Source organism: Neomonachus schauinslandi, chromosome 6, assembly GCF_002201575.2.
Source record: "Neomonachus schauinslandi chromosome 6, ASM220157v2, whole genome shotgun sequence".
NCBI classification, from domain to species: domain Eukaryota; kingdom Metazoa; phylum Chordata; class Mammalia; order Carnivora; family Phocidae; genus Neomonachus; species Neomonachus schauinslandi.
In genome coordinates, this window is record NC_058408.1 from 1522279 (window position 1) to 1548348 (window position 26070).

Below are 26070 nucleotides of genomic sequence, written 5' to 3' on the forward strand. Positions count from 1 at the left end.
CTCCCGCCGCGCCTCCGCGACGCGCCAACTAACCTGTCAGGGGCTCGGGCGACTCCGCCTCCGCTCGCCGACTTTCCCGCCCCCTCCCCCCAGGCCGGGAGCCCGCCCGTCAGGGACACCCCTTCCCCCCCCGCCGGGAGGGACTTCCCGGTACGCTCAGGATCCCCCTCGCCTCCCTCCCCTCCCCCACCCCTGCCGCCGCTCCACGGAGGTCCAGGTCCGGGAGGTGACAGTGGCTCCCGGGCCGCCCAGGCTCGCCTCGCTCACGGAGCACTTAGGCCCGAAGCCTCCGCGAGCGGTTCTGCTCACCGTGTCAGAGGCCGAGGCCGAGCGAGAGGAGAGTGCAGGGAAGAGGGGAAGGGGGGCGGCCGCCAGCAGGCTCCTCCGCGTCCCCGGGTCGGCGGCGGATCCCTGCCGCTTGTCAGGAGGCGGCCCGCGGGTGCGCGGACTGGCGGAAACGCGAGCGAAGAGAAGGGAAAGGCGTGGGGCTGAGCAGGGGCCACCGAGGGGAGGCGGTCCCGCAACCGCGACGGGGATCGTCTCCCCCTCCGCAAAGCGAACCCAAAATGGCGGCGGGAGCGGCGGCGGCAGAGCGGCGGCGGCGGCGGCGGCTGCTCGGGAGGGAGGGCGGGCGCGAGCGAAGGGCGCCTCGTGCCCCCCCACCTCCCACCAGTCCCTCCCCGCGGCCTCCCCCCGCGGCCCCCCCGCCCCCGACTCGGACGGCAGAGCGCGCACGCCCGCCCGCACGCGCCGGACGGTCTCCGGGCTCGCCGCTCGCTCTCCCCCGACCCCCGCCTTCGGCCGCCTGGCGCACCCGCCGGCCCGTCGGCGCTCGCTCGCACGGCCCCCCGCTCCCCCTCGGCCCCTGTCAGGGCGGCCGGGCGCGGGCCCTCACGCGTACCTTCGGCGGCGCGAGCCCCAGCCTCCTCCTCCTCCACCGCCTCTTCTTTCCTCCCCCCCTCCCCGCCCCCACGGCCACCAACCGCCGCCACGGCCGCCGCCGCCGCCGCCGCCGCCGCCGCCCCCCCACATGCCCTCCGCCCCTCGCGCGTGCACCTCCCACAATCCCCTCCGCCGGACCGTTCCATTCTCGCGGCCGCAGGAGCGGGAGGGGGGAGGGCCGGCGCCGCGGCGGGGCTGTCGTGAGGAGTGGAGCCCCCGAGGGCCGGGCAGGGCCCGGGCCGACTCACCTCCCCGGCCGCCGCGCCGCGCCGCCGAGGCTGCCTTCCGCGCTCCGCCGCCGGGCCGCGGTGGGCGCCTCGAGGGCGGCCTGGCTCCCCTCCGCTGGCCGGCGGTTGGAGGCCGCGGCGGCTGCGCGGTGAGCAGCTTCCTGCCGAACGGCCCGAGTTCGCCTGTCTTCTGCGGGAAGCGCGGAGAGCGGCCGGCTGTCGGCGGTGCGTGCTGCTCGCGGCCCTGGGACCCCCGCCGCGCCGCTCGCCGGGGAAGGAGCCGGCGCCGGGGTGCGCCCTCGAGGGAAGGGTGCAGGATCCGAGCCCCCGCGAGGTAGGGGGTGAGGCCCTGGGGCCGGCGGCTGTCCTGGGGGCTTCCTTCGGGCTCTGTGTGGCGGACTCGGACCCGCCAGGGAACCCGCGCGCTGGTCGCCTTTCTTGCTTTGTGGTGTAAAGCCCAGCCGGGGCTGCTTGGGTTTCTCGCCACTGTGTCCCGCACGATGCGTGTGAGCACTTTCACGCGTTCGTCTTGGCTGGATGATACATCCTCAGCCTCATCCGGCAGCTTGAAGGCAGAGGGTAAAGAAACCACGTATTTCTAGTTCAGTGCTGGGCTCGATCTTCCAGTTCTTGCGTGTCCTTCAGAAAGTTGTTTTTCTTCGTTATTTATCAAAAAAACCCGAAAGAGTGGACAGAAAAATTAGTTGAGTCCAAATCGGCCTTCAGAGTTGGTGAGATACTATACGCCAAGCAGAGAGTGTTCCCGTTCACAGACCTGGTGCAGGTCAGGTTTGTGGGTGCAGTTGCTAGTGTGTGTCCTGTTCTCCAAATGGTTCACGAAACAGTGCGAACCGAGACCTGGCAGATTTCTGCAGCTCCTGATGCTGCTTTATCAACATTTGACCCCAACACCTACTTTTTCTCGATGAGGGAATTCAGGAGAACTATGAACTGTCAAAACTCGAAGTCTGCCTAATCTAGTTTTTAGTTTCATCCAAAGGGTAAAGCAGAATACATTCCCGGAGGGATCTCCTTGGGTTCCCTTTCCTTCACTTCCGTGGGCTTGTAGGGATCCAGGAAACAGTTTGAAAATCACTCTACTAGATTGAGCTCAAAGCCCTATTCAGGCTCTCAAGTTCGAGTAGACATACCCCCCTTTCCACATTTCAATGTACGGATCAGGTTTTGTTTGTTTGCTTTGTATTTTTTAAGGTAAAGAGGAAGTCAGCTTTAATGACCTCACTGTATGTTTGCTTTTCCTAACCATGTATTAAGTCTCAGCTCTTTCATGGAGCCTATCTAGGTTAACTTTGATCTTTCTTTAATTGTGTCGTATATGCAAATGTGTTACCCTACCAACATTTTTAATTTGATGGCAGGGACTAGGTCTAACACTTCTTGTGTATTCTTTTATAACCCTAGTGCAATGTAAGTAGTGGAAATGTTAAAAGAATGTTAGATACTTAAAATCTGAGAAGGGAAAGAGAAACATTTGTGGAATGCCATAACGGTAGAGCATGTGTTCCCGCTTTAATAACACTTTGAGGTATATCATCCTAATCCCCATTTTACAGATGAGAAGCCTGAGGCTCAGAGAAGTCCAGTAACTTTATCTTTAGATTTCACTTTGCCTGGGCTGCCTGGGTGGCTCAGTCCGTTAAGCCTCTGACTTCTGCTCAGGTCACGACCTCAGGGTGCTGGGATTGAGCCCTGCTCAGCAGGGAGTCTGCTTGTCCCTCTGCCTCTCCCCCCACTCATGCTTGTGCTCTCTCTCTCAAATAAAATCTTTAACTGTGCCTGTCCTAAAAACCTTTTTCACAATACCACATTGTTTTCGTAGTAAAAATTTATCATCACCAACATAAGTATATATGCTACGAAGAAAAGACAATGGATTCCACTGCACCCGTATACAAAGAAGGGTGCTTACTTATGGTTTCTGCCTTCATCTTGCTTTCATGAATTGTCAGCTAAGTATAGACAAGATAGTACCCTGTTCTTTTGTATAAGCTCCAGTGCCTACTAAACAATATTAAATACTCAGTAAAATGACCTTATTGAATGAATGAAACCTGAATAACTTGAACTAGGGAAAGTATGGAAGGCAGAATAATGGTCCCCCAAAGATGCCCATGGCCCAGTCCCTGGATCCTGTGCATATGTTACATGGCAAGAGGGAATTAAGGACGCAGATGGAATTAAGTTTGCTAATCAGCTAACCTTAAAATAGGGAGATTATCCTGGATTATGTGGTAGGCCCACTATAAGTAACAAGAGTTGTGAAAAGATGGAAGAGGGAGCAGAAGAGTCAACGTCTGAATGCTGCTATATGACAAAGGCTTGACCAGCTGTTGCAGGCTTTGAAGATGAAAGAGCAGCCTCTAAAAACTGCAAAAGTCAAAAAACCAGGTTCTCTACTGGAGCATCCAGAAAGAACACAACTGTACATATACACTTTGATTTTGGACTTCTAAACCACAGAACTCTGAGGTGACAAACTTGTGTTGTTTTATGCTACTAAGTTTGTGGTAATTTGTCACAGGAGCTAGAAACTAATGCAGAAAGGGGAGCCAAATCATGATTAAGCTCCAGAATACCTGCCTTGGATTGTGGTTTTGTGCTTTAATTCAAGAGTTTGTTTTGTTTTTGTTTGGGGTGCCCGAGTGGCTCAGTCGTTAAAGCGGCTGCCTTCCGTTCCGCTCAGGTCATGATCCCAGGATCCTGGGATCGAGCCCCGCATCGGGCTCCCTGCTCAGCGGGAAGCCTGCTTCCCCTCTCACACTCCCCTTGCTTGTGTTCCCTCTCTCGCTGTGTCTCTCCCTGTCAAATAAATAAATAAATAAAATCTTTTAAAAAATTAAAGTTTGTTTTGTTTTTAAGATTTTATTTATTTGAGAGAGAGAGCACGAGCAGGGGGAAGGGTGGAGGGGAATGAGCAGAGAGAGAGGGACAAGCAGACTCCGCGCTGAGCATGGAGCCAGACACGGGGCTTGATCCCAGGACCCTGAGATCATGACCTGAGCCGAAATCAAGAGTCGACGCTTAACTGACTGTGCCACCCAGGCGCCTCCGTGCTTTAATCCATAAAATGAGGGTATGGTTCAACGGAAAGTTTGCCCCAAATAAAGTGATCTGCACTCAGCCAAGCTGCCTAGATTTCCAGTATTTCCCTGCTGCTCTGCTTCTGGCATCAGTCCCCAAGCTGTAAATGGACAGCTGGGTTCTATGGTCCTACTGTACAGCAGCAGTCTTCGCTAACTAAGCTGCCTTCAGACTTGCCTACTAGAATAGAAGCAATTAAACATTTATTTCATGGTGCTTCCTTGCTGGGGTGTTGTCTAAATGCAGGATAGATAAGCAGGAAAACCTCTTCACTACAAACTTCAAAATAAGGTTTCAAATGTTAAAAATTTTTAAAGATAAAAGTCAACTAGAATATCATCATGGTTGACTTTACATCTGACAAGTTGTGGGTAAATACTATATAAGCATAGTAGTCTAAATAATTTTCTTTTAACAAGGGAAGAACTCTGAAATTTTGGAGGTGGGGGGTACCAAGATTTTAAACTACTGCTTCAGGTGATGGATTGCCTATTAGTAAAGTATCAGTGGACACTCCAGACTGCATGGGTGCAAAGCCTAGGTGTGAAAAGTTAGGTAGAACCTTAGTGGTAGTAACACATTGTAGATTTAGATACTATAGTTATCTCCATTTAGAAATGAGGAAACAGCCACACAAAGTTTAAGTAACTTGCTCAAGGTCACACAGCTATTAAGTAGGAGAGCCAGGTTTCAGATTTCAACACTTAGATTCTACAGTCCATGCTTTTAGCCATTCTGCCATACTTGCCACTCTGTTTTCTTTGTCTGTAAATTGGAGATACTACCTACATCATAGGGTTGTTGTAAAGGTAAAATGAGTTAATTCACATAAAGCGCTTAGAGCAGTCCCTGACTTACAGAAAGTGTTAGTAATATGTTAGCTATTGCTGTCGTTGGAGCCCTAGATTATTTTCCAATGTGCTTGAGTCACTGGAAGAAAGGAAACATCAATGCGGATGTTCCTTACTTCTGCCTTGACCAGCACAGTCCTTTTATCTCTTTTATATGTTAGTGCTGTTGTTGCTCTTAGCTTGGTAGAAGTTAGATTGCCAGAGGAGGGAAATGTCTGGGAAACACACTAGAGTGCCCTTGTTTTAGAGGTAGGAAACTTGGGCCCAGAGAGAAGGAAAAAAAGACTTCTACGAGCTTAAAACAACGTTGTTTTTTCCTGTAGAAAATGTTATGTGAAAGGTACTCATCTGAGAATGCAAAGGGCTTATCAAACAGTCTTGAGGTAGATTTAGATGTGGTGTAAGGACCCACTACTTTTAATTACTTATCTTCAATCTCTAACAGTTTGATGCAGCAAGGTTTTCTATCCACAGAAGTATAATTCACGCGGAAAATTATGTGTTAGCTTTAAAGGATTTCACTAAGGTTTGTTGATTTAATTTTGTAAAATTTACTCTTTGCCTAGGTAATAGCAAAGGGGTTCAGATTCAAAAAGTACAAAAGATACCACCCTCCCTTTTCCTGCTCCCATAGGAACCCATTCCTTCTCCCTGAAAGCAACTAGTATTAACAATTTTTGTATATCCTTCAAAATATGGACCTTTTTACAAATTGTATATATATTTTCCCCCTTTTACACAAGTGATAGCTAACTGTATATATTGTTCTGTGCTTTTAATCCCCTACTTAATACATATTGGAGATTTTTCATTAGTATGCAGAGAGCTCCTAGGGTTGTTTTGTTTCTAAACAGCTGCATGATGTTGCATTGTATGGATATGCTGTTTATCTGCTGGTGACAGATATTTAGGTTCTTTCCATTTTAATATTAGAAACAGTGTTGTAATTGAATAATCTAATATACATAGCAATCTTTGTTTTTATTACATCACTGTAAAAATGGCTTTGCTTAGGTCTCATTAAAAAAATCTTTTTAACATGGACACCTTACTGAAGTTTGGACAGTTTTTATTATAAACAATATTATTAATATTGCTAATTATTGTTAATAACATTACAAATCAAAATCAAAAAAAGAAAGTTACCTGCAACATGAGCACCACCATAGATCAGATTGTTTTTTTATATCTTTTTCTTTAAGTCTTCACACATCTCCACTTCACAGCACTAATCTAATGCACCGTTGGGTTAAGCTCAACATAGGTGTACCCCTGAGCCCTAAAGTTGTAGGGTGGTAAGGCTGGGCATGTGCGTTCATGTAACATGCCTTCTGTGAAGCCTTCAGAAGCCTCTCCGATGTTTCACAGGTTCAGTTTGTTGAGGAGGATAGTACCACGAGTACAACGCAGAGCTTGCAGAGCTTTGCACTTATTCAGGTTTGTCATAATCAGTGTGTTTCAAAGAAACGCCTTTACTTCGAGAGCCCAAACCTGGGGAAGTAGATATAACGAGGATTACAGAAACCAGCATAACAAATCCTGTTTTTTCTAACTAAAATTATGAAAGCAGTGGGATTAGTCTCCATGAACCAAATTTTTCCTATAGGACTCAGGATTTAGAACAATCTTTCTCAACCTCAGCGCTCACTATTGACATTGGAGCCTGGGTAATTTGTTGTGGGAGACTCTTCTGTGCCTGACAGGATGGTCAGCAAAATCCCTGGCCTCTACACACTAGTCGCCAGCACCACTCCCCCAAGTTGTGACAACCAAAAATGCGTCCAGGCATTACTAAATGTCCCCCAGGGGGCAAAATTGCCCCAATTGAGAACCACTGGTTTAGAAAAAGAATTGCTGGGGTGCCTGGGTGGCCCAGCCAGTTAAGCATTTGCCTTCGGCTTGGGTCATGATCCCAGGGTCCTGGGATCGAGCCCCGTTATCAGGCTCCCTGCTCAGCCGGGAGCTGCTTCTCCCTCTTCTCCCCACTCGTGTTCTATCTCTGTCTCTCTCTCTCTCAAATAAATAAAATCTTAAAAGAGAAAGAATTGCTGATCACCAGGACATCAATCTTTCTTCAGTAGAGAAAAAGTCATGGCAGAGTAATACAACCTTTTTGTCTGAATTCCTAGAATGGTAAGTCAAAATAATGAGATTACATATATTGTGTCTTTATTTGACAGTCTCATTATGGCCTTTTGGGGAAATACGTCCTGACCGTTTTTTTTTTTTTTATTTTTTTTTTTTAAGATTTTTTTTTTTTATTTGAGAGAGCGAGAATGAGAGAGAGTACATGAGAGGGGGGAGGGTCAGAGAGAGAAGCAGGCTCCTCGCCGAGCAGGGAGCCTGATGTGGGACTCGATCCCGGGACTCCAGGATCATGACCTGAGCCGAAGGCAGTCGCTTAACCAACTGAGCCACCCAGGCGCCCCGTCCTGACCGTTTAACTGTTTGAATAACCATACCCAATGCCTCTGTGTTAAATAGGTTGAAATTCCCTTTACCATTGACATCCGTGCAGGAGTTCTCACTCGTAGCTGCACGTTGGAATCAGCTGGGGAACTTTAAAAAATCACCAATATCATAAGTCTCCCTATGAGAGATTGTGATTTAATTGGTCTGAGATATAGCCTGGGCATCAAACATTTTGATTACAGGCGGACCTCGTTTTGCCGCGCACGGCCTGGGGTGCTTCGCCGCTGCTGGGTTTTTACAAACGGGAGGTTTGGGGCAACCCCGCATTGGCCCGGTGCCCCGACAGCAGGTGCTCACTTCCCGTCTCTCTCACAGTCTGGTGATTCTCACAGTATCTAAAACTTTTCCATTATTCGACGTTTATGGTGATGTGTGCCAAGCGATCGCTGATGCACCAGCGTCACTGTGTGGGGGCCCCGCAGGCTGCACCCACATAAGACGGCCGACTTACCCAGTGCGTGTGTGACCACGGCTCCGCCGACCGCCGCTGCCCCGTCTCTCTCCCTCCCCACGGGCCTCCCTCGTCCCTGAGCCACGGCGGTGCGGACATGAGGCCAGTTAATAACCCTACGACGGCCTCGAAGCGTCGGGTGAAGGCAAGAGTCGCACGTGCGGGGCTGGCAGTGAGAGGCGAGCAGGGGTGAAGCTTAGGGAGGAAGGCGTGTCCAGAGCCGACAGCCCGAAAGCCTGCGCCTCTCGCGCCAACGGTCAGCCGAGCTGTGAGCGCACAGGAAAAGTCGTCGGAGGAGATTAGAAGTGCGATTCCAGCGCGCACACAGGCCGAGGAGAAGCGAGCCGGCCTGCTGCTGACGTGGACAGGGTCGCAGCGGTGTGGACCGAGCATTCGAGCAGCCGCACACCCCCTTCTGCCGAAGTCCAGTCCAGAGCGAGGCCCCAGCGGGAAGGCCGAGCCGGGGTCGGAGCTGCGGGAACACAGCCTGGGGCCGGCAGGGGCTGCTTTGTGGGGTGTCGGCAAAGAAGCCGTCTCTGCAACACAGAAGTGGCTGGTGAAGCAGCCGGGTCCCCAGAAGGTGTAGCTCAGAGAATTCCTGGAGGTGGCTACGTGACCGACCAACTTCCCACGTGGACGAGACCGCCTTCTACGGGAAGACGATGCATCCGGGGCCCTCATGGCTGGACAGGAGGGGTCAGTGTCCGGCTTCCAAGCTGCAGAGAACAGGCTGCCTCTCTCGTTAGGGGCTAAGGCCGCCGAGACTCTAAGTGAAGCCCACGCTCGTTGACCATTCCGAACATCGCAGGGCCCTTCGGGGTGATGCCGACTCTGCTCCGCCTGTGCTCTGGAAATGGCCCAGCCAAGCCTGGATGACGGCTCGTCTGCCTGCAACAGGGTTGACTGAATGTCCGGAGTCCACGTTGAGACCTGCTCGGAAAACAGATCCCTCTCCGCATAGTATTGCTCACTGACAGTGCGCCTTTGCAGTTCTGCTTGTCTAAAGGTTTTTTATTTTTATTTTTTTAAAGATTTTATTTATTTATTTGACAGAGACAGACACAGCGAGAGAGGGAACACAAGCAGGGGGAGTGAGAGAGGGAGAAGCAGGCTTCCCGCGGAGCAGGGAGCCCGATGCGGGGCTCGATCCCAGGACCCTGGGACCACGACCTGAGCCGAAGGCAGTCGCTTAACCGACTGAGCCACCCGGGCGCCCTAAAGGTTTTTTAAAATAGAAACTAAAAATACTACAAATGGTTACCACTTGCAACTATTTATCTGTGTGGCTCAAGATTTCTAATGTTGTGTGAACAAAGTAAAAGCTGAATTTCATTTGATGCTGAAACTGAAGAAACTGCAACTCGGTTTCATAATTTTTGTTTAACTCTAGCAGAGTTAACATACAGTGTCGGATGTACAGTATAGTGATTCCAAACTTCCATACGTAGCTCAGTGCTCGTCGTGGTAAGTGGACCCCTAGTCCCCTTCATCTGTTTCCCCGTGTCCGCGGCGCCCCCCCCCCCCCCCCCCCCCCCCCCCCCGCCTCTAGTGACCTGCAGTGTGCTCTCTAGAGTTAAGAGTCTCTTTTTTCTTTGTTCGTTTGTTTTGTTTCTTAAATTCCACATATGAGTGAGAGCATATGGTCTTTGACTTTCTCTGATTGACTTATTTCACTTACCATCATACTCTCTATATCCATCCACGTCATTGCAAATGGCAAAATTTCATCTTTTTGATGGTTGAGTAATATTCCTGTGTGTGTGCACACGCACCTTCCACATTTTTATTCATTCATCTTTCAAGGGACACCTGCGCTGCTTCCATAATATGGCTACTGTAAGTAATGCAATAAACATAGGGGTGCATGTATCTTTTCGAATAAGTGTTTTCATATTCTTTGGGTAAATATCCAGTAGTGGAATTACTGGATCATATGGTAATTCTATTTTTAATTTTTTGAGGAACCTCCATGCTGTTTTCCGCAGTGGCTGCACCAGCTTGCATTCCCATCAACCGTGCTCGAGGGTGTTCCTTTCTCTCCACAGCCTCGCCGGCACTTGCTGTTTCTTGTGCTTTTGGTTTTAGCCATTCTGGCAGGTGTGAGGTCGTACGTCATTGTGGTTTTGATTTACATTTCCCTGATGCTGAGTGATGCTCAGCATGTTTTCATGGGTCTGTTGGCCATCTGGAGGTCTTCTCTGGAGAAATGTCTGTTCATGTCTTCTGCCAATTTTTAATTGATTGGGTTTTTTTGTTTTGTATGGTTTGGTTTGGTGTTGAGTTGTAGAAGTTCTTTATATCCTGACCCTTTATAGGATATATTATTTGCAAATATCTTCTCCCATTTAGTAGGTTGTCTTTTAGTTTCGTTGATTGTTTCCTTTGCTGTGCAGAAGCTATTTATTTTGATGTAGTCCCAACAATTTATTTTTGCTATTGTTTTTCTTGCCTCAGGAGACAAATCTAGAAAAATGTTGCTATGTCCAATGTCAGAGAAATTATTGCCTGTGCTCTCTTCTAGGATTTTTATGGTTTCAGTTCTCACATTTACGTCTTTAATCCATTTTGAGTTTATTTTTTGTGTATGGTGCAAGAAAATGTTCCGTAATTTCTGATTTAGAATTTTATCGAAACAACTTCTAGTTCTCATTGGTTAACTTTATAACTAAATGTTAAAAACTGTGTACTTACAGGGCGCCTGGGTGGCTCAGTTGGTTAAGCAACTGCCTTCGGCTCAGGTCATGATCCTGGAGTCCCTGGATCGAGTCCCGCATCGGGCTCCCTGCTTGGCAGGGAGTCTGCTTCTCCCTCTGACCCTCCCGCCTCTCATGTGCTCTCTCTCATTCTCTCTCTCTCTCAAATAAATAAATAAAATCTTTAAAAAAAAAAAACTGTGTACTTACAAAAATTTCTATTACATAGAAGACACCTACAAACTGAAAAAAGGTTCAATATTAATAAAATGGATTTTAATAATTACTTTGCTAAGATCAAAATCAACAAATAGCTGCACAGATAAATGATGGAGGCCACCTAGGAAGAACATGGTATAGTGATAAGAATGGAGGCTCTTAAGTCCAACAACCATGTTTGCATGCGAGAGTCTCCATTTTTTAACAGTACAGTGGTTTCCATGTGTCAGAAGAGTTGTGAGTTTTCTGGCTCCTTAAATAGAGAGGTCAAGTGTGCTTCCCTCCCCCGCCCCGAAACTGTAATGCGCTGCATTAGAACGTGACCGACTGCTGGCTCTGAGCCAGGTTGGAAGAGATCTTTAGTGTTTTAGCTCTCTGGGACCTTTGCCACTGCTATGACAAGTCAGGTCACACTGCCACAGGATGAGAGACAATGTGGAGCAGAGTCAGTCACCCCAGCTAAGACGACCTTGCCTAGCTAGCCAACCCTAGATGCATGCAGAAGCCCACCAGAGATAGCCAGACCTGATCCAGAACAAAGAATTAACAAGCCTGGAGCTACGGACTTGTGAGCAATAATAACAAGATATTGTTTGAAGCCACTGAGTTTTGGGGTGGTCTGTTACACAGCGACAGCTGGTACAGTGCTTAAAAATGATGCTGTGATGATAAAATGACACAGCATGTAATGTCTGCAGCACATTGCCGGACGTAGAGTAATCAGGACTAAACTAATCGTGGCGGTTTCTGCTGTTGCTGTTTTGTTATGGCTACATAGCAACATTTTTTTTTTTTTTAAAGATTTTACTTATTTATTTGAGAGAGAGAGACATAGCAAGAGAGGGAACACAAGCAGGGGAAGTGGGAGAGGGAGAAGCAGGCTCCCCTCAGAGCAGGGAGCCCGATGTGGGGCTCAATCCCAGGACCCTGGGATCATGACCTGAGCCGAAGGCAGATGCTTAATGACTGAGCCACCCAGGTGCCCCCATACATAGCAACATTTTTTAATAATGGCTTCATTAAGATTCACAAACCATGAAATCAGTATCTTTAAAGTATACAATTCAGTGGGTTTTTAGTACATTCACAGAGCTACGTAATCACTATCGCTAGCTAATGTTAGAACATCCTGGTCACCCCAAAGAGAAACCCATCAGTGGTCACTCTCCATTCTCCCCTCTCCCAGTCCCTGGCAACCACTAATCTAATTTACTGTCTCAATAGATTTACCTTTGGTGGACATTTCAAATAATTAGAATTATATTACAGGTGATCTTTTCTGATAGCCTTTTTCTTCATGTAAAGATTCACCCATGTTGTAGCATTTATCAGAACTTCATCTGTTGTTAGTGCTGAATAGTATTCCGCTGTATGGCTACACGAACTTGGTTTATCCATTCATCGGTGATGGACATTTAGATTGTTTCCACGTTTTGGCTCTTAGGAATATTGCTGCTGTGAGCATTTGTGAACAGTTTTTGTGTGTACATATGTTTTCATTTTCTTGGATATACAAGAAATTATAGGAGAATTGCTAGGTCATTTGGAAACTATGTGTTTAATCTTTGGAGGAGCTACCAAACTGCTTTCCAAAGTAGCTGTACCACTTTACAGTCCCACCAGCAATGTATGAAGATTCCAGTTCTTCTACATTCTCCGCAACACTTACTATTGTCTGTTCTTTTGACTTTAGCTATACTTGTGAGCATGAAGTATATCACAATCTGTTTTTGATTTGCATTTTCCTACTGACTTGTGGCATTGAACATCTTTTCAAGTGCTTATTGGCCATTATATATCTTATTTGGAGAAATGTCTGTTTAAATTCTTTGCCTGTTTTGAGTTGGTTGTCTTTTTATTGTTGAGTTGTAAAGAGTTCTTTATATATTATGGATACAAGTCCTTTATCAGATATGATTTGCAAATATTTTCTCCCATTCTAGACTTTGTCTTTTACTTTCTTCATGGTATCCTTTGAAGCAGAAATTCTTAATTTTGATAAAGTCCAAGTATCTATCTATTTTTGTTCACTTTAGCTTTTGGTATCACTAGGAAATCATTGTCTGATACAAGGTCACAAAGATTTGCTCTTATGTTTTCTTTTAAGAGTTTTATTGTTTTAGCACTTCCATTTAGAGCTATGATCTCTTTGAGTTACTTTTTGTGTATGATGTGAGGTAGGGGTGCAATTTAAGTTTTTTGTTTTTTTGAGGCAAAGGAAAACGAGAGTTTCAAAAGTGACTATTTGATTGCTGGCTCATGCAGGAAACAAATAGTACTATCATTCTCCAAAAGATAAAATACTTAGGGAGAACCAGGCTTTGATTTTTAGTTTTGTCCTTATTGAATTTTGTTTTTGTTTTTTTTTTAGTTGAAGTATAGTTGACACAGTTACCTTAGTTTCAGATGTACATGATAATGATTCAACAAGGTTTTTTTCGTTTGTTTTTTTTTTTAAGAATTTATTTATTTATTTGACAGAGAGAGACACAGCGAGAGAGAGAACACAAGCAGGGGGAGTGGGAGAGGGAGAAGCAGGCTTCCTGCCAAGCAGGGAGCCCAAAGTGGGGCTCGATCCCAGGACCCCGGGATCATGACCTGAGCCGAAGGCAGACGCTTAACGACTGAACCACCCAGGCGCCCCAGCTTTTCGTTTGTTTTTAAGATTCATTTCAGGGAGAGAGAGCACGAGCAGGGGGCGAGGGAGGGAGAGAGGGAGAGAGAATCTCTAGCAGACTCCATGCTGAGTGTGGAACCCGACAACGGGCTCCATCCCACGACCCTGAGATCATGCCTGAGCTGAAATCATTAGTCAGACGCTTAACTGACTGAGCCAACCCCAAGTTTATACGTTATTCTGTGCTCACCACAAGTGTAGCTACTGTCTGTCACCATACAACCTATCATTGACTGTGTCCCTCTGTGCTGTATGTTTTAGTCCTGTGACTTATTTATTCCATAACTGGAAGCCTATATCTCCCACTCCCCTTTACCTATTTTGCTCATCCCTTGACCCCCTCTCCAGCAATCATCAGTTTGTTCTCTATGGGTTCGTTTCTGCTTATTTGTTTGTTTATTCATTTGTTTTGTTTTTAAGATTTCACATATAAGCGAAATCATATTTGTGTTTCTCTGACATATCCAGTTAGCATAATAACACTCTAGGTCCATCCATATGGTTGCAGATGACAAGACCTCATCCCTTTTTATGACTAATAGTCCATTATACACACGCACACACACACCCCCCACATCTATCACTGGACATGTGGATTGTTTCCTTATCTTGGCTATTTTAAGTAATGCAGCAGTAAACATAGGGGGGCATGTATCTTTTTGAATTAGTGTTTTTGTATTCTTTGGGTAAATACCCACTTCAATTTAATTATTTTACCTGTGGATATCCAGTTGTCCCAGTGCCATTTGTTGAAAACATTCTTCTTTCCCTCATTGAATTGTCTTGACACCTGTGTTGAAAATCAACTGATTGGGACATAAGGAATTCTTTCTGAACTCTCAGCCCTATCCCACTGACTCATGGATGTGGTCAGACGCATGTAATCTATAGACATATGCTAATAGCAACTGTCTTAATTACTGTAGCTTTGTAGTAAGTTTTGAAATCAGGAAACGGAATCCTCCAACTTTGTTCCTTTTTTTTTAAGGTTATTTATGCTTTTATAGGTCTATTGAGTTTCCATATGAATTTTGAGATCAGCTTGACAATTGCCATAAAAAATGTTGCTGGGATTTTGATAAGTAACTTTTTTTTTTTTTTTTTTTTTAAGAGAACTGATGGGGCACCTGGCTGGCTCAGTCGTTAAGTGTCTGCCTTCGGCTCAGGTCATGATCCCAAGGTCCTGGGATCGAGTCCCGCATCGGGCTCCCTGCTCGACAGGAAGCCTGCTTCTCCCTCTCCCACTCCCCCTGCTTGTGTTCCTGCTCTCACTCTCTCTCTCTCTCTGTCAATTAAATAAAATCTTTAAAAAAGAAAAAAGAGAACTGATGATTTTAATGAACTGCATTCTCAATGAAACAATGATGTGATAGAACATTTAAAAAGTCACTTTTGGTGCGCCTGGGTGGCTCAGTTGGTTAAGCGTCTCCCTTCGGGTCAGGTCCTGGGATCGAGTCCTGCATCAGGCTCCCTGCTCAGCAGGGGGGTCTGCTTCTCCCTCCGCCTCTGCTCCTCCCCCTGCTTGTGCTCTCTCTTGCTCTTTCTGTCAAATAAATTAAATAAAATATTTAAAAAAAAATAGTCACTCTTAAAATAGAAAATCTAAAAATGATAGGTCATACCTAAAGAGTATTGATAAGTTATGTGGGGAAGGGACTTGTATTGTGTAATGATTGCTTTAAAAAGCTGTAGGCATTTAGCCAGGAAAAGAAAAAACTGAGCACATAACTAACTACCTTCAGTTCATCATGTGGAAAATGGCTTGTAGAACCCAAGAGAAGGACTGGGACAGTGAATGGAAGCTGCAGGGAGACATTTCAGCTCAGATTGTGAAAGAATTTTCCAGAAAAGCTGTCTGAAAACCATGTGGCCTGTGTTTGAGTTCCCCCTGACTGGACATGTTCAGGCCGTCGATGATGGACAACATACCGTGCTATTTCATTCATATAACATCCTTGAAATGACAAAATCACAGCAATGGAGAACAGATGAGTGGTCATCAGGGGTTAAGCAGGGGGAGGAAAGTGGGGGAGACTCGGAAAGGACAACATGAGGGATCCTTGAGGAGATGCTTGAGGTGATGGAAATGTCCTGCACATGAGCTCTGTGGACATCTGCGTCTGGGCGTGCGGTTGCAGTGCGTCCTGTGACCACCGGGGAGCCCTGGGGAAAGGGCACGCGGAGTTTTTCTTTCAACGGCAGGTGGCTCTGCAGTGACCTCCAGTACAAGTTAAATTCGAAAAACTGATTTTTGTGATCCCTGAAGTCTTAGTCTAGCATATAGTCTTTGGGATACCTTTCTAGATTTGGTACGGGCCTTTTCTGATTTCCGTCTCAGTATGCATTTGCGCTTCCTATGTGAGAAGACTTTTATTTTAGAAAGAAGACTCTAACTTTCATCAGAGTAGTGGCAAAACTTCAAATACAGTGGTGAGCAAGTATCCCTTCCAGGTGCCCCTGGCAAATCTTCAGATGGCTTAAAGACTAAGGAAATGACTCGTCTCTGGGATTTGTTTGTTTCATACCCATTTAAAACAAAGCATGGGATCGGAGAGAGGACTCTTCTGTCTTGGAAGAGAAGTGGACAATCTACCTTTGGTTTATCTTTGATTTTACCATCAGTCATTTGTTTTGTTGTGGTAAAATATGCAGAACGTGAAATTTACCATAATTTTTAAGTGTGCGGTTCCATGAGGTCACACCCACATCATTGTGCAGCTGTTACCACCGTCCATCCCCATAATTCTTTTCATCTTGTACCATCAGTCTGTTCTCATAGGAACTCTCTCCCCATACCTACCTTCTAGTAATAAGCCATATGTCTAATCTGTGCTCCTGCAAAGGACATGGAAAACCTGAAAGGAGAAATTAGTACTGGTGGCTGTGAGCCTTTATCTTGCACTGCCCTGATTTGTATATGCCCTAAAAAGTGGAATCAGCAAATATTCCTCTCTTCTCCTTACATGTGGCCTGTCAATAAGATTTATTCTGCAAACGGGTATTTTTTTTTTTAAAGATTTTATTTATTTGAGAGAGAGAGAGAATGAGAGACAGAGAGCACGAGAGGGAAGAGGGCAGAGGGAGAAGCAGACCCCCTGCCGAGCAGGGAGCCCGATGTGGGACTCGATCCCGGGACTCCAGGATCATGACCTGAGCCGAAGGCAGTCGCTTAACCAACTGAGCCACCCAGGCACCCCTGCAAACGGGTATTTTAAAAGACAAGGAGAAACATGGTTTAGTCCAGGTTGTTTGATTTGAGATCAAACTTTTAAGATTCCCCACCTAACCCCCTTGTTTTTAAAGTAATTAACATTTTTTAAATATTTATTTATTTATTTGAGAGAGAGAGAGAGAGCATGCAAGCATGTTCATAAGCAGGAGGGGCAGAGGGACAGGAAGAGACTCTAAAGCAGACATGGGGCTCGATCTCACCACCATGAGATCACGACCTGAGCCAAAACTAAGAGTCAGACGCTCAGCCAACTGTGCCACCCAGGCGCCCCTAAAGTAACTTCTATTATTTGTGTGTGTGTTGCCTTTACCTTTAAAAAGCCGCGGGGAAATATTGAAGGATTTTAAGCAAGACTTTAGTGGAAAGAATGGATGGAGAAGTTCATGGCTGGAAACTGGTAGACTAATTGTTGTAATATGGATACAAGATGGTAGTGTCCTGGGATAGAGAGCTAATCACATTTTCCTAACCAGCATTTCCCATAATATCTAAAACATGGCGGAATAATGGCCCCAATGACCACAGGCACACCTATGGGAAGAATTGACCTCAGGACCCTGTCATCTGCTTTTTTCTCTCCAGGACCCATCCCCCCTTCAAAGATACAGCCAGCCCACAGCTGTCTGCATTGGAATGCATTGGGAAGACTGGGGAAGCAGGGTTGGGCGGGCCAGACATTGTTGGAGTCACATCAGGTCATAAGTAGTTTTGGAGTAGAGAAAGTTGAGGTTGAGTGGAGGGCTCGGAGTTGGAGATGAGCTGATGTGGAGGGTTAGAATTGGTGTTGGCAGTTAGCTGTCATGGATGGGGGAAGACAGTGCTGGGGCAGGGAGCTGAGGTGGTTTAAGTAGGGGAGGATTGAGAAGAGCCGAGATGAAGAAAATTGAACTGGTTGGAGATGGGCATTGGGTGATGTTGGGCGCCAGGTGGTGGTCAGCGTCAGGTGGTATTGGGTACCAGGCGGTGGTGGATGTTGGGTGTTGTGTCATCAGTTGCTAAGACCACTCCCACCATCTGATGGCCTAGGAGGACTTGGAAGTCAGCACATAGTCCTACTTACGGCTGTGATTTATTACAGGGAAAGGGGACGGTGGCAGGTCAGCAAAGGGAAAGGCACATCGGGCAGGGTGGAGGAAAGCGGGTACAAGCTTCAAGAGTCCTTTCCCACTAGAATCCCACAGGACGCAATGATGTCAGCAGCAAATTGTGACAACACGCGTGAAACGGTGCCAGCCAGTGAAACTCAGTTTCCAGGGAGTCTCAGTGCCTGGGGTTGGGCGCTGGTCATGTAGTCATCGTTGGCCTGGCGGGTACTGAAATGCCCGACTCTGAGAAGGGAGAGCAAGTGTTCAGCCTAAGCCATGCTGTGTGTATAAATAGTTCAGGCCCAGTGACCCACTCTCCCCCGTTCTAGGGCTGTTGGGAACTCTCCAGAAGTCCAGGTGCCCAGACAGCTGCTCTGAGAGCTGCGGGCGAGCAGCGGGCGAGCAGGCCTTGCTGAGGACAGCAGTCCCCTGCCTGCCCTTCAGCTCTTCTCTGCGCTCCTGGCTGGCGGCCGGTGGTGCTGGCAGGCTGAGTGGGACAGCAGTGGAGAAGGTGCAGGGCAGAGTTAAGGAGAGCAGATAGCATGCAGGGAACACAGGGGACCCTTCCTCTGCCTGTGGGCTAATAGGACTTCATCCCCAGGCCTGGGCCTGCACTCACAGCCACCTCCTTACTCCACTAGCATCCGGGAGAATGAGAGAGTATTTTGCAACAGTGCAGTTCCAAGGATTCAAAGACCAAGAGAATTTGGGTTAAAATGAAGTAACTTTAGTTTTTTCAAAGACTTTATGCTAATATATGTTGTCTTCAAGAAATAAATAGCTGCTCAGCATTTCTCAAATTTCTCAGCCATAGAGCAGTGGTGCATTTTATGCCCAGTTAGCCCTCCCCCTAACTCTTGCTGGGGACTGCTGCTGGTGGCCTGGGGTTCTCCCACACAGCACAGCAGCCCTGGAATGCCACAGGGGGACGGGGCAGGTCAGGCTGGGTGACCGCTGCGTGTTCCATGGAAGCACATGCCTTGAATGCCTGAATTAAGGAATGCATTGGCATCTTCATCGAGAAGTAGACTTGGAAACTAAATGGAGATGGAATTCAAACCACTTTGTGTCTTCTCTTGACTACTGGTAAGCGCCCTGGGTCAGGGACCGTCCAGCTTTGTTCACTCACTTACTCACAGGGCCCGACGCAGCACGTGCTCAGTAACAGCCGAATAAATGGCACACCTCTGTTGCTGCTGCCGGCCAAAGATTTGGGGTGGAAGAGAGGTGAAAATGATGAGCCAAAATGAAGCAATAATTACCTGGAGATTAGATTTAGGCATGTTATCACTACTGAATATTGAGAGTTGCATTTAAGTATTTTAAACATCTTTTAGCTCTCAAGAGATTAGGGTTGTTTTTTTTTTTAACTTTTTTTTTTTTTTAGATTTTATTTATTCATTTGAGACACAGAGACAGAGAGAGAGAGCACGAGCAGGGGGAGAGGCAGAGGGAGAGGGAGAAGCAGGCTCCCCGCTGAGCCAGGAGCCCGATGTGGGGCTCGATCCCAGGACCCTGAGATCATGACCTGAGCCAAAGGCAGACGCTTAACCATCGGAACCACCCAGGTGCCGCGAGATTAGGGGGTTTTTTATGAAATATTTTCAACATACAAATGAATATGTATAACACACATAATATAAAATTAGTAAACTAAAACTCCTGTACCCATTACCCAGCGTTAAAAATAGCGCATTCCCAGTCTCGCTGTGTGCCCTGCCCAGCCTTCCCCCTTACCTCCTCCCTGAGAGGAAGCCCCATTCTCCACGTGCTGTCCTTCTGCCTTTCTCCTTCAGTTTTATTACATGTATGTCTATCCCACCCCCAGACAGTGGCCCCCCGACAGTGCCCCCCCAGCAGTGTCTCATCAGTGCTCCCCAATCACGTCCCCATCTGTCCCCCGGACAGTGCCCCCCCCCCCCCCCGTGCTACATGGCCTCTGGCGCATTTCCTGTCTCTTTCTCAGTTTTCCCAACACCGTGGCTGAATGGCGTCTCATCAGTTCCCTGACTTGTAATGAGGATGAAAATCTATTCATGGGTTTACTAGCCATTTGTTTCCTGTTCTATGAAATGTCTTACTTGTGTTTTCTGCTCTTTTTTTGTTTTGTTTTTTGTTTCGGTCAATTTATAGGTGTTCTCTTTGTACTGTAGGTAGGAGTCCATCGTGCAAATCCGTTGCGTGATTTCGGCTTGCCTCTTCACCTGGCTTGAGATCATAGCACGATGCTGAAAAGGATGACAAGGCTTGTCTCCGGGGCCCGGCAGGTGAGTCCTGGCTGACCTCACAGCTTTGTGCAGACTGTCTTTAGGTAGAATTCTTGTTTCTAGATGATTCGCTGTATCCAGAATAGCATGCTCTGGAGAACCTCTGCTGTCGAGTGCTTTTTTTTTTTTTTAAAGATTTTATTTATTTATTTGACAGAGAGAGACACAGCGAGAGAGGGAACACAAGCAGGGGGAGTGGGAGAGGGAGAAGCAGGCTTCCCGCAGAGCGGGGAGCCCGATGTGGGACTCGATCCCAGGACCCTGGGATCATGACCTGAGCCGAAGGCAGTCGCTTAACCAACTGAGCCACCCAGGCGCCTCGAGTGCTTTAATTTAATTTTACTTGAGAGGACACCACAACTCCATCCCTCTGCCCTAAAAGTCTGCGAGTGACAGCCCTCAGTACAATAATGGGGCTTGGGGATGTACCGTCATTGGAAAATTAACATTTAAAAAAGAAATAGCTAGGGACATCTGGGTGGCTCAGTTGGTTAAGTGACTACCTTCAACTCAGGTCATGATCCTGGAATCATAGGATTGAGTCCCACATCAGGCTCCCTATTCAGCAGGGAGTCTGCTTCTGCTCGTTCCTCTGACCCTCCCCTCTCCCAGGCTCTCTCTCTCTCTTTCTCTCAAATAAATAAATAAAGGGGTGCCTGGGGGTGCCTGGGTGGCTCAGTTGGTTAAGCGACTGCCTTTGGCTCAGGTCATGATCCTGGAGTCCCTGGATCGAGTCCCACATCAGGCTCCCTGCTTGGCAGGGAGTCTGCTTCTCCCTCTGACCCTCCCCCCTCTCATGTGCTCTCTCTCATTCTCTCTGTCTCAAATAAATAAATAAAATCTTTAAAAAAAAAAGGGGGGGGGGGCGCCTAGGTGGCTCAGTCATTAAGCGTCTGCCTTCGGCTCAGGTCATAATCCCAGAGTCCTGGGATCGAGCCCCGCATCGGGCTCCCTGCTCCACAGGAAGCCAGCTTCTCCCTCTCCCACTGCCCCTGTTTGTGGTCCCTGTCTCGCTGTCTCTCTCTCTGTCAAATAAATAAAATCTTAAAAATAAATAAATAAATAAATAAAATCTTTTAAAAATAAAATAAAGAAATAGCTAAATAAGCTTGATTGCAGTTATCTTTATTAACCTTTGTCATCATCTAATTGGATTAATGGTTATCCTCCCTTAATGAAGTATTTAAAATAAAAAGAAGTGGCTTCTTTAGACTTTTAGCATCTGATAGTTGAATAAAATAGTAAAATCATGTATAAAAAGGACCTTGTGTTGCTTTACTTCATTCATTGAGCAGATATTTTCTCAATACCTTCCATGGGACAGGTACTCCGGATTCTAAGATGACTCATTTCACATTAATGGTTATGATTTGTTGGGCTTTATTAGGTGCCAGGCACATTGCGAAGTGCTTTATCTCTTTAAATCGTCATGTCCAAGTAGGAAGCAAGTAGGAAATACCTTTGTTTCACAGGTACAGAAACTGAGGGTTAGCAAGGCTAAGTAAATTGCCTGCAGGAACATTCTGTGAGGTTCGTAGAGCCCAGGCTGTCTCACTGCAAAGCCTGTGGCCTCGAGCGCTGCGCTTTGTAGCCTTTTGTGGTCCTTGTCCAGGACGTCAGAAGCCAGTAGGAGAATCAGTGCTGTGCCAGCCCCGGGTACCCTGGGCTCACAGGGCCTGCAGAGAGCAGCCCCAGACTCGATCCCGAAAGGCGAGAGCCCCGGCAGGACTCGTCACTTCCATCTCATCCTTTTGGGACGGATTAGACCGCCTAGAGGAGGATCCCTTCCTTCTGTAGGACTCCTCTTTTTCCCAGGGGTTCATGATAAAACTTGTAGAGGTAAAATAACCATGGTTAAGAAATAAAATGAAAAAAGAGCAAGGATCAACAGAGGGATAGATTCGGGCCTCAGCTATTTCCATTAAAAGGCTAAAATCTGTTCTTAATGGCAGACGAGAACGACCTGAGTCCAAACTGCAGCGAGGAGTCAGTGGGAAGAATTTTGTGCTTTTTGTAGATTGAATTAAAGTAACCTTGATGGGGTCACGACTGCTGTTCTTTCGGGAACTGCCTGGTTCTCACTCCAGAGCTATGCAGGGCCAATGGTACACACGGTGGTTTTCCCCGGAAACACAAGACTATCTGGGTGGTGCCGTATATAACGTTGTAAGAAGTAAGGATCCATTTTGCTAGGTCTTAATTTGCTGCAAAAGGCATTTAACTTAAAAAAAAAAAAAAACCAACCAGGATTTGTGTAGAAATACCACCACCTTGTGGCCCTTGAATATCTTTAATTTTTTATCTGCTGCTTTTTTTTGTAAAGACCTGATGCTTTGTCTTCGGTAGAATGGAGCAAACTGAGCAGCTCTGGGGCGTTGCGTTCAGACTCCTGCGCTGATGCCCCAGACCCCGGGCTCTCATTGGCTCAGCACCACCAACGTGGCTATGGGTGTTGCAGAGGTTCTTTTTTTTTTTTTTTTTTTTTAAGATTTTTATTTATTTATTTGTCAGAGAGAGAGAGAGCAAAGCAGGGGGAGCAGCAGAGGGAAAGGGAGAAGCAGGCTCCCTACTGGGCAGGGAGCCCGATGCGGGACTCGATCCCAGGACCCTGGGATCATGACTTGAGCCGAAGGCAGACCCTTAACCCACTGAGCCACCCAGGTGTCCCAGGTGTCGTAGATGTTGTTTTGTTCTTGTTGTTGCTACGTTTCTGAGATGGTTTGGGGTGGACATGGGGTGACGGTCCATCACGTTGGGGTACTGTGTCAGCATGTTGCTTTTAACATTTAAACAATTCTTTTGCTCATAGAAATTATACCCATTTAAGTTCTATAACGACTTTCACTCCCTACTCTTCAGGAAGCCTGCTTCTCCCTCTCCCTGCCGCTCCCCCTACTTGTGTTCCCTCTCTCGCTGTGTCTGTCAAATAAATAAATAAAATCTTAAAAAAAAAAAAAGTTCTATAACAACTTTCTAACTGGTATTTTCACCGCTAAATCTTGACTCTTCATCTTTCCTAGTCCAAAAGATTTGTCCTCCCTAATAAAATGTTTAACCCCAGCTAATCAGAAAGCGTGGCTGAAGGGCACCAGGCTGGCTCATTCGGGAGAGTGTGTGACTCTTAATCTCGGGGTCGTGGGTTATAGCCCCACATTGGGTTGTAAGGATGACTTAAAATAGATAAATAATATAAAAAGAAAAAGCATGGCTGATTCCCAGCTACCGTCAAGGTAGGTCTCAGAGACTCGGCATGAGAATCAAGGCCATTGTGCTGACTTCACCTGCCTTTCTAGTTCTTCAAAAACTCTGTTTCCTAGCCATACAGTGCTGCCATCTTCTCCTTTCTACATGAGGCCTGTATCCTTCAGCTCAGTTTTGAGGGGGTTCTCCAGGTAGCATTTTCTCAGCCTTGTCTCCTGAAATCCCACACCCCAACCACTCAGTTCCGGGTTCCCGTGTGCAGTTTACTGAGCTGCCAGTCGAGCAGTTTCTCTCACTTAGCCGGAGGCTCCCTCATTCCCTGTCCTTAATCAGAGAGTCTTATTCCAGGGCACAGCCAGCAAGAAAAGGGTTGCGGGCCTGTCATGATATCTGTCAAATACCTGCACGGACCCCGTGAGGACAGAGGTGGCTGTGATGGCCGTCTGGCTGCCGTCCACGGCCGTGGGCCAGAGCGCAGGAGGACGGGGCCCGCTCCAGGCTGCCGGTGGCCGTGCCCGGCCCCTGAACCTTCTCTAGCAGATGGCTTTGCTTCCGCGTGGGACAGAGCTCGGCCACAGCCAGGCAGGCTGCAGCAGATTCAGAGGATGGACAACGTGATTGGACATAGGGAATTGTAAAAATAACGGTTCCTTGGACATGACACTAAACTGTGTATTAGTGACAGTTTCCCTGTTGTAGATGGGCCTTAAAACCTCAGTTTTGTAGCAGGCATAAAAAGCTTGCTAATTGCAGGGCTGCCTGGGTGGCTCAGTCAGTTAAGCGTCTGCCTTCGGCTCAGATCGTGATCCCAGGGTCCTGGGATCGAGTTCTGCATCGGGCTGCCTGCTCGGCGGGGAGCCTGCTTCTGCCTCTTCCCCTCTGCTCATCATGCTCTCTGTCAAATAAATAAATCTTTATTTTTTTTTTAACACTGTATTTATTTGAGAGCGAGCACAAGCAGGGAGGAGGGACAGAGGGAGAGGGAGAAACACAATCCCCACCGAGCAGGGAACCCCATGCAGGGCTTGACCCCAGGACCCTAAGATCATGACCTGAGCCAAAGGCAGATGCTCAGCCAACTGAGCCACTCAGGCGTCCCTAAATAAATCTTTTTAAAAAAAGCGCCTGCTAATTCCAAAACATGAAAATGATTTCTTTTATAGTTGGACCCTGGACGTTTTTTGCACGGGGAGCCCCAGGCCCCCCAAAGCCTTGCTGCTCACCTGGATAACCAGGTTCCAGATGAGAGCCCCAGAGCCACTTCCTGCACCAGTGAGGATGACCCGGTGAGTTGCTAGTGTGTATGTAGACGTTTTTGTAGGCCTTATAATTTGTGTTGCTCTCATTTTACATATCAGGAAAACCGAAACCCAGAGACGCAAAGCAGATCTGCCTGTAGTCAGACATTGCACCCAAGACAGCGTTCTGGAGCCCACATCAGCCTCCTCCCTGTCCGAGGCCGTGGGAACAAAAACCTCAGGCCAGTCCACACCGGATTTAGCCCCTGCCACTGAAGGCCACTCGTGCCCAGGATTTCGTCGGGCACAAAGCGGGTCAATTCCTTAGAAGTTACGTGTGGTAGTTATTGATCTTACTGTAGGGTGGGTTGGCAGACTTTTCTCCTTACAGACCAGATAGTCGATATTTTAGGTTTAGGAGCCAAAGTGGTCTCTGTCACAGCTACTTAGCTCTGCCATAAACAAGTGGGTGGGGCTTTAAAAAATAATAATTACTACATAAATAATTATAACTAAAATAATAAATATATAAGACAAATAAAAGCTTATTTACAAAAATGGGTAGCCAGCTGTCGTCAACCAGCCCTTAAAAAAGTCAACTTGCCCAGGATCACGTGGCTGGGCAGCTAGAGAACCCAGTTCTCCTGTTGGCCAGTCTGGTGCTATTTTCCACCTTTCTAGGTGGGTTCCCTAGTGTGTGGAGGGGAACGAACCTGATTTCGTGAGAACAGCCTTGAAAGTGAGGTTTGTCAGCAGAAGCCAGGGTTCTGGTTAGCATCCAGTGTTGCATTTTCTCCTTCCCCAGCCTCTCCCCCATGACAGTAGTCGTGTGGTCTGGGCATAAACGTGAAGGGAGCCGGTCACCTCCCTCTCCCTTCTTGCACCTGCCCCACCTTCACCTGCACTGTGCACGCGGAAGGGAGGCCGGAACTCAGTACCCAGGACACCAGCTCCAGGGGGAGTGGGAGGGGTCGTGATGTCTCTGGCGCTCACCTACTTCAGAAGCATAAACTAAATTGAATGAGGGAAGTCACTGAAGTGTCTTTCAGTTTTCCTTGAAATCCTAGTCCCTTTTTGGCCAGTTCCTCTGGGGTTTCTATGGAAACAGTGGTGTGCAGATGATCTCGTCACATGACCGGAGCATCTCCATACACAGCGCAGAAGAATCCAGATGGCAGGAATTGTCTGTTACCTCCACATGCAGGTTTACGTTGCTGAGCAACTGGCTTCGTCCTGGAGCCAACAGCCGCTTTATAGACACACTGTGGATTTGAGGACAACCACCAGCATTTTTTGTCTAAGATAAGAAATGAAAGACATCTTTTCTAGCCCGGAGAGATTCCAGTCAGTCCTTAATATGGTCCCGCCGGCCCTTCCCACTTTTGTAAAGTGCCTGTCCTTTTGTGGCCCCGT

General features: G+C 47.3%; 1 protein-coding gene across 2 annotated transcripts in view; it reads left to right on the top strand.

Annotated features, from left to right (window-relative positions):
- The first annotated feature begins 1307 nt into the window (after positions 1 to 1307).
- DAP3 (death associated protein 3) overlaps positions 1308 to 26070 on the top strand; it is a 35115-nt gene continuing 10352 nt past the window's right edge. For both annotated transcript variants that reach the window (XM_021681976.1, XM_021681977.1), the window contains exons 1-3: positions 1308 to 1503; positions 20105 to 20218; positions 24583 to 24705. In XM_021681976.1, the coding sequence (XP_021537651.1) occupies positions 20177 to 20218; positions 24583 to 24705 (165 nt within the window). In that variant the 5' untranslated portion in view covers positions 1308 to 1503; positions 20105 to 20176. The remainder of the gene's footprint in view (positions 1504 to 20104; positions 20219 to 24582; positions 24706 to 26070) is intronic.